Source organism: Marmota monax, unplaced genomic scaffold, assembly GCF_021218885.2.
Source record: "Marmota monax isolate L192 unplaced genomic scaffold, Marmota_monax_Labrador192_F-V1.1 WCK01_AAM20220418_F8-fsc00284, whole genome shotgun sequence".
In the NCBI taxonomy this organism is placed as follows: Eukaryota; Metazoa; Chordata; class Mammalia; order Rodentia; family Sciuridae; genus Marmota; species Marmota monax.
In genome coordinates this window covers 1,376,537-1,385,242 of record NW_026694275.1, presented here as the reverse complement: position 1 = coordinate 1,385,242, position 8,706 = coordinate 1,376,537, and the positions used below count along the sequence as shown (strand labels likewise).

General features: G+C 41.0%; 1 protein-coding gene and 1 non-coding gene across 2 annotated transcripts in view; one reads left to right on the top strand and one right to left on the bottom strand.

The window, feature by feature from the left end:
• The first annotated feature begins 1,373 nt into the window (after nt 1-1,373).
• Nucleotides 1,374-8,706, top strand: part of Igbp1 (immunoglobulin binding protein 1) — a 38,764-nt gene continuing 31,431 nt past the window's right edge. Inside the window, exons 1-2 of the mRNA XM_046467049.2 lie at nt 1,374-1,601; nt 1,956-2,249. Of these exons, the coding sequence (XP_046323005.1) occupies nt 1,411-1,601; nt 1,956-2,249 (485 nt within the window). The 5' untranslated portion in view covers nt 1,374-1,410. The remainder of the gene's footprint in view (nt 1,602-1,955; nt 2,250-8,706) is intronic.
• Nucleotides 5,553-5,624, bottom strand: Trnaa-agc (transfer RNA alanine (anticodon AGC)). Its single transcript has one exon. It is a non-coding gene; the product is annotated as a tRNA-Ala (tRNA).

Genomic DNA, 8,706 nt, shown 5'->3' with positions numbered 1-8,706 from the left:
ATTTTCTACTAGGCACATTTTTAAAAATGAAAGAAATGAAATTAATGTTAAGAATCTTTAACTCAGTTAGGATTAGTGGCACAGGCCTGTAATCCCATCAATTTGGGAGGCTGAGGCAGGAGGATCACAAGTTGCAGGTCAACCTCTGGCAACTTAGCCAACGTGTGTCTTAAAATAAAAAGTTTAAAAAGTGTTGGAGATGTAGCTCAGTGGTGGAGCGCCCCTGGGTTCAATCCTCAGTACCAAAATTAAATAACCCAATATCTCCAAAATATTTATCCCCTCAACATTTTGTCAATGTGAAAAGTATTAAGATATTTTATATTCTTGAAATCTGCTGTGTGGTTTACACTTACAACGCATCTCAATTTAAAATAGCCACTTTTAAGTGATCAGTAGTAACCTATTAACAGCGTGGTTCTGCATTTGGGCTGCTTTCCAATCGGATCACTTATTTTTCTACTCATTATATAGTGACAGTGGGCACTTAATAAGTACTCAGGCTAACCAGAGGGGTGCAAAGACCCATCAGACTCATTCTGATAAGGGAGGCCGATTTGTAAATCACGAATTATTATACAGTGTGGTAGGTGCTACGTCAGGGATACACATAAAGAAACCCAGACTTCGTGGGGGGTGGGGGGGGTAGGCAAAGAAGGTTGCACAAAGGAAGAAACATTTGACCTGGGAACTAAGTGGCACGAAAGGAAGCCGGCTGTGGGGAGATTGGAGTTGCAGGTTACCAAATTATCTGTTCTAGGGAGAGAGGCTCCAGTGTCTACCCCAAGCGTGTAGAAGTGTGTGGGGAGGAGGGGGTTCATGTGAAGTGGAACAGGGCAGGCGAGGATTGGTTGGGAGGAACCCGGAGTTCCATCTGGTGGTTGACGGAAGCCGGAGGGGGGCGCCACTTGGACTTCACACTCACGCCACCGGACCGGTGAACCCGGATTGCGGCACGGCGACCTGAGCCACTGGCTGCCCGGACTCCTCAACTTGGGGAGCGACTCGCGAGGTGAGGCACGCGTCTGACGGCTTCCTAAACCTAGCTCTCGCCCGCGCTCTGAATTCAGCCTTGCCTCCCTTGGGCGTCAGAGCCCACGGAACTCCCTAGCCCAGTGTCAGCCATGAGGAGCAGATCTTAAAACAGCGCCTGGGGTTTTGCTTGTGTGCTTATTTTTAACAGATACCTACAACTTTTAACACGCTGCCTGGCAAAATGGCTCTATGGAAACTCCGTTGCCAGGGCCGGCAAACGGCGGCTCCCGGAAGTCCCTTGACACTTTTGTAACAATTAAGCGACTGGCCCATGCGACGCCACTTCCGGTGTCGTATGGGCTCTCAGAATTCTCCTTTACAAAGATTGCCTTTGATCCCGGAAGTGAGGTCTTCCGGGTTCCTCCCTCCCCCAAGATGGCAGCGTCTGAAGACGAGTTAGAGCTGCCGCGGCTTCCCGAGTTGTTCGAAACCAGCCGGAAGCTTCTGGATGAAGTGGAAGTAGCGATTGAACCCACCGGTTCCCGGATGGTTCAAGATAAGGTGTTAAAGGCACTGGACCTCCTTGAGAGGGCTACCGAAATGTTATCACAGCTTGATTTGTTCAGGTATGGGGGAGAGGGTAATAACAGCTGAGAACGAAAGTAATAATGGTTGCCAAGGGTGCAGCCGTTGCGCTTTGGTGAAAAGGACCTTTACGACTGTGACCCTTAAGTTGTTACTCGCTGCGATCGTGTGTATGTTTACATTGTCCGCCTTTTTTCCCAGATGATTAATAACTCTCGATTCTGTCGGCTGACTGCTTAGGCTTTGGGCGTGAGCGCTGGGCTCCTTATATAGAAACTGGCTGCTCTCGCCTTTGCCCCACTATTTCCTAGCTCTCCTCTTCCCCGGGAAGCAAAGGCCATGGTTTGAGTGCTCGGCCAGGCTTCACAGCCTCTTTTGCTCTTTGCTCTTTCCAGCCGAAATGAAGATTTGGAAGAGATTGCTTCCACCGACTTGAAGTACCTGATGGTGCCAGCGTTTCAAGGAGCCCTCACCATGAAACAAGTGAACCCCAGCAAGCGTCTAGAGCATTTACAGCAAGCTCGAGAACACTTTATAAACTTCTTAACTCAGTGCCATTATTATCATGTGGCACGGTTTCAGCTGCCCAAAACCAAGAACAACTCAGCTGAAAATAATACTGCTAGTTCCTCCATGGCCTATCCTAGCCTCGTTGCTATGGCATCTCAAAGACAGGCTAAAATAGAGAGGTGGGTCAATAGCTGTAATTTGAGGCCTGCCCAATGGCAGCGTTATTGGGGGGTGCATGTGCTTTTGTGTGTGTGGAGGACAGAATGGTGTATGTCAATCTTCTGGTTTTTATTGAGCATAGATCCTGGTGAGAGCAGACTTTAAAAGCTTTTTTGAGAAGCCTCTGCCTTTATTGAGGTAACCATACCTAACCATTAGACCCCTACTGCTGAGAGCAGCAATGTAGTTTTGCAGTGGCTCCCAATCTTTTCCACATCACAGCATAATATTTGTATGGGGTAAATATCTCTGAAGGGCACAGTGTCTCAGAGCTGTAGTCTATGTTCTGTTATTGAGCAGTTCTAATAGTACTGGATCGGATGTGTAACATCCTGAACACAACCTCATGATGTGACTTTGAAAAAGTTGCTTACTCTTAGTTTTTTTGTTGTTTGTTTTAACATTGAATGGGTGCTCACAGTGTCTAGAAACTATGCTAGGCATTTTGGATACAAACTGTATGAGCGGTTCTTGTCTTTGATTATCTGAAATATGGTGAAGGAAATAGAGAAACAATAATAATATAAAGTGATGTCAGAAAGAGATGTATAAGGTACTGTGAGAGCAGACAGGAGGGCATTAGCCAAAGAGGGAATTAAAGAGAGGAGAAGACTCCCTGGAAAAGGTGATTCCTGTGCAGAGTTTATTAAGGATTAATAAGAATATTATCCTGAGGAAGAGGAGAGAAGGGCATTAGCCAGCAGAGGTAACAGCATTTGTTAAGCCAAAGAAACAGTGTCAAAGTGGGGATGTGTGAGGGTGGAACAGCACCCAGAAGCATAAGTGATGCTTATAACAAAAGGAGAGTGAAGAAAAGGGGAAAGGAATGATGTTGAAAATCTAGGATCCAGACCAAACAAGCTTGGGATCTGAGGAAAGTGAAGGAGCAACCTTGTTCCTAAGAACTTTGGAAAGTGTTTAAATTCAGCTCCATCATTTAATTACTCTGATTGGGGACAAGTTACCTAATTTCCCCCTCTGCAAAATTGAGATGATAATAATAGGTCCCTTCTCATAGAGTAGGTATGAGGATTGAAGTGACAGAGTATTTAGCTTAGCACAGTGTGACACAGTAAGCACTCGGAGTCAGTGAGGATTATATATTTGTGGCTAAGTGTAGGGTTTGCAGAGTCACAAATCTGGGTTCAAGTCCTAGCTTTATTTTTAGTCACTGGACTTTGGGTGAGTTACTTAACCTATGTGAGCCTCAGGTTTCCTATTATGTGAAATCTAAATACTAATGATACCTGTTTCATAGGGTTAAACATAAGTGAAATAAAACACATAGAAGAGCACAACATCTGGCACATATTTCATAAGTTTTTAGCTGCCTTTTTGGGTAGGTCAGCTAAAGAGCTTACTTTGGGGACTGGGATCAACTGAAGAATTTTTTGAAAGAGTAGCATGGTCATATATGCATTTTAACTAGTACATTAGATCCACTTAGGTCATAGAGGTGATGATTCAGTAGGGCATTGGCAGAGGGATATCTTTATTCAAGAGGGTTAAATCTATAGAAAACCTGATGATTAATTGGTTGTAGGAGGTAGGATAAAGGAAGCAGCAAGGAAGATGTCTATGTTTCTGATTTAGGTGTTGGCTCTGGAATTCATTGAGATGGGGAATAGAAGACAACAGGGGAGAGGATGAATTCATTATTAAGATATTTTGAGTTTAAGATACCTAGAAGACATCCAAGTAGAGGTATCTGGTGGCCTGAAGTTCAGAAAAGAGGCTTGGCCTAGATAGCTGAAAATTGATTACTTTATTCAACAAATATTTATTGAGCCTTTTGTCCCAGGAACTGTTCTGGATACTGGAGAACCAGACAATTCCAGTGCCATCACAGAGCTATTTTTCTGATGGAGACAGACAATAAGCCAGTAAATAATGTAATTTTAGTTGGTAAGGGCTATGAAGAATAATATACTCTGATAAGGGGATAGTGAGTGACAGTGAATGATATTTTGGAGATATGGGATAGATTGATAACAAAGTGGAGCTTGGCATCCTATTTTTGTAAGAAATTGGGGAGCAGCCCATTGGCATATGCCAGGTAGTTTAAACAGTGACTCTTTTATCCAATAATTATACAAAAAAAAAAAAAGACTAAATGCCATAGATACATAGTGTTGTAGAGAGAGATGAGGGAGTGCTCTCATGTAGTTGGAGGAATGAGGAAAAAATTCCAGAATGTAACAGCATGTAAGATGAGTCTTGAAGGATGGTTAAAAATGGAAATTAAAAGAAAATAGGAATGACAGATTTTTCTTAAATGTAAATGTAACAATGCTCATTGTAGCAAGTTTACTGAACAAGATTAAAAATCAAAAATAAGCTTAATCCTAGTACTCATAGATGTCATTGTTAACTTCTGATGTATTTTCTTTCAGATATATAGTTATTTTAGCTAATAAATTTGGAATAATACTGTAAATATAGCTTTTATCCTGTTTTTTTTTAACCTAATATTGTGAGCATTTCCCCATGTTTTTCAAAACCATGACATTTAATGGTTATGTAATATTCCACACATAGTTGTAACATGATTATTTAAACTATTATTGTCAAATATTTAGACTATGATTTTTTTGCTATTTAATACTATATGCAAATATCTTTAGCCACATCTATCTCTGTTTCCTTTGGATAGATTTCTAGAAGGACCAGTTATTAGGTCAAAGGGTTTGAATATTTTAAAGTTCCTTATGTGGGGTAACTGTTACTGCCTACAATAACAGAATTTCAGAGTATGTCCCACTGCACTTAGAAAATCCAATTGGGCAAATAGAAAATGGTATCTTATTATTTAGGTCTGCATTTCTTTGGCCTACAAGCTTGATCTTTGACGTTTTTCTTTTCTTTCTTTTTTCCCCCCCTTTGGCGCTGGGCCTTATATGCGCTAGGTAAATACTCTACTACCAAACTATAGTTCATTTGAACATTTTTTAAAGTGTCTGACAGATGAGATAGCAACACTATCTTTATGCTAATAGCTCCCACTTTCATATCACTAGCCCAGACGCCTCTTGACCTTCAGATCCATACTTCCAGCACACTTTGTGGGTGTTTCATAGACATCTCAAATTTAACATGTGATAAAATTGAACTCTTGGCTCCCCTACCACCCGCCAGAGTACTGGGTATTGATTGAACTGGGGGCCTTGTGCATGATAGGCAAGCACTCTACCACTGAGCTACACCCCAAGCCCATGGCTTTTTCTTTTATTTATTTATTTATTTATGTATTTATTTTTTGTTCCTTGCAGTGCTGGGGATCAAACCCAGGGCCTCGTGCATGCTAGGCAAGCACTCTACCACTGAGCTACAGCCCAAGCCCAAACCCTTGGCTTTTTGACCCCCAAGTGTACTCCCATGCCCCAGTCTTCACCATCTCAGTAAGTACACCACCATTCAGCCAGGTATGTAAGCAAGAACCCTAAGAGTTAGCTTCAATTCCTCCCTTTTTCTGAATTTCCTCATGTAGTCTGTCAGCAAGGCCTGTCAATTCTAGCCACAAAAGGTTGCCTATCCTTCTATTTCTCTTCATCTTCACTAGCATACCTCAGTCTAAGCCACTGGAATCTCTCATCTGAAATAGCTGAACCACTAACTACAAGGCCCTGCATGATCTGGTCCCTGTCGTTCCCATCTCATTGTGTACATTCTCCCCTCATTGAATAGACTCTAGCTGTAATAGTCACCTTTCAGTTCTTTGACAGACATGGTTCCTTTCCTTTGTTGAATTTTTGTACATCCTGTTCTCTTTGCATGGAATGCTCTTTATATGGAAAATTCTCATTCTTTTTGGTCTTAAATGTCTCTTTTTGGAGAGGCCTTTCCAGACCATTCTCTAAGTTAATGTCTGTCATTCTGTCTCTTTGCTCCGTGTTTGTTTCTTTCATGGCATTTATCTCACATGCAGTTATTTCTGTCTTTCTGGGTTTTTGTCTCTCTCCCCTACTACATGTATACATGTATACTCCATGAGGGCAGAAGCCATTTTTCTCATTCACTGTGGTATGCCTAGCACAGGGCTTGGCACATAGAAGGTGCTCAAGCAATATTTGCTGTTGACAAGCAAGAGAAATGATGTGAGCAAAAGCCCAAAGGCAGGTAGATTAACCTATGTACAAGGAATAGATAATAGCCTGGTTTGGCAGAAGTTAAGTATAGTATGGACAGAGTTCTGCATAAGGGATAGATACGTACAAAGTATTGAAAGGGAAATGAGAAAGACAAAAGAATTCCAAATAGGATGAAGTAATAAAAATGAAGTTATAGATATCATAGGTACTACTTTTATAAGAAGCATTGATAGGATTAGAAAACAAATTATTCAGGGCTGGGGGTGTAGCACAATCGTAGATCACTTGCCTACTATGCATGATGCCCTGGGTTCCATCCCCAGCAACACACACATACACATACATACTATTCAGATCCTTCTTTACTTTCTATAAGTTCCCCATCAATGACTTCAGGCAATGAGGCCATCCTAAATAAAACATCTAAATGGTATGTCTTTCCTCTCTCAAACCTGTTTCTTCATGTATGTTCTCTAATTCCCATCTTTGAGGAGTGAGTGTGAGTCTGGTTGTTTAACAGCACCTCCATTCTTTTGACAGAACTGAAGAAGTAGAAGCTGGGTAAGTAATGACTCTAGTTTGGGATTTACTGAATTTAGGTCCTAAAATGACAACTGGATAGCCATTTCCAAAGACTTGGAAATGTGCAACTAAAATTTATGAGACTGTTTTGTGGCTGATGCAAAAAATTAGGAGTCTTCTGTTATGGTGAGTATGCATGAGTTTTCCAAGGAAAAACAAGTAGAAAGAATAAAAGCCAAGGATAAAACCTTGAGGCAAGTTAAGGAAGAAAGAAAAAGGGAAAGAGTAATCAAAGAAAAAAGACTCAACAGGTAAATAAAGGAGAACTTACCAAGAGAACAGATGTAATGTCCTCTTTGAAGCCTTTCCCTCCCTTTCCTGCTGATACTGTAGCACTTAGTTGATATTACTTATCACAGCATGACACTTAGCCTCTAGACTTGGAACTCTACAAGCTCAGAGACCATAAGTAATTGTATTTTACTATCCTAATTGTATCATTGTATCTCTTGGTGCCCATTCAGTAATTGTATCAAAGTAAGTATTTGTAGAGAGAGGAACAGGTATGAATGGTATTCAGAAAGATGGAAGCAATACAGTGTATTAGAAAGAGATTATTTGGAATCAGACCTGGGCTGACCATTTTCTACCACTTAATATATGGGGTATCATCTAGCCCCTTATAGCCTCAATTTCCTCATCACTGACAAAATTTGTGTTGTCACTTATAAAGCATTTTTATGTGTATTTTTCCCATTTTTGTGTGCATTTTTCCATTTGATCCTCTTAGCAACCCCATGAAATAGACCCCCATTTGGGAACTATGGAAATGAGCTCTGAGAATTGACTTGCCAAAAATTACATAGCTTGCATACATGGGCAGGCTAAGATTTAAACTCAGGTCTTTAAATTCCTAGTCCTAATCCTGTTTCGTCTGTACAATAGAAAAGAGTGCATCATTTGAAAGGGTAGAAAATGGGTTGAGGGAAAGTGTTTCCAAAATGGAAAAGGCACCAATAGAGTAAAAAAATAATAGCTGCTAATGGCAGGGAAAGTGATTGATAGAGTGAGGCCTGGAGGAATGTGTTCGGGGACTAGATTGATAGGGAAAGTGGAATGGCAATGACAAGAGTAAAATTTACAAGAGTAAAAAGAGGAAGAGTGGATCTGCAGAGATTTTAAGGTGAAAAGGGAAATTGGATTCTACAGTGGCTGGCTATCTGGCAAGCATGATCAGGAGACGAAGTCTCCCCAGAGGGTAAACAAAAAGCTAAAACTGGTTAATAAGGGTTTGTAGTTAATCCATTGACAAATGTTTAATTCCTTAGATCTGTTCACCAGCTTAGAAACAACAAGGGAAGGGTGAAAGTTTCCCAGAGTCAAAGGTCACAGGTAGGTAATTTTAAGGTTTTAGGGACTGCTTCCATGTTATATGGCCCACTATGGGAACTCTAGAACAGTGATGAAGTCTAGGACAGTGGTTTTCAATCTGTTCCTCAAGAACCTAAGATTTCACCACAGTTTCTGAGTAATGTTGGGAACTCTCCTGATTCCATTAAGGCAGATTTTATTTGCTCATAAATTATTGGGTTTCCATATAAGCTCTCATTAGAAGACAGGATTCTATTGCCAAGACAAAATGGTTTTAAAACACTGGTCTAAAAGAGCAGGTGATAAGCAGCCAGAAATCGAAAGAATGAAAAAGAGCCAAATCACAGAAGCAAGGAAGTGGAAAAGAAGGAAGGGAGCAAAAAGTGTGGGATTGTACACATAAGGAGAATGGGAAAAGAAGCAAAAGAACCTTAGT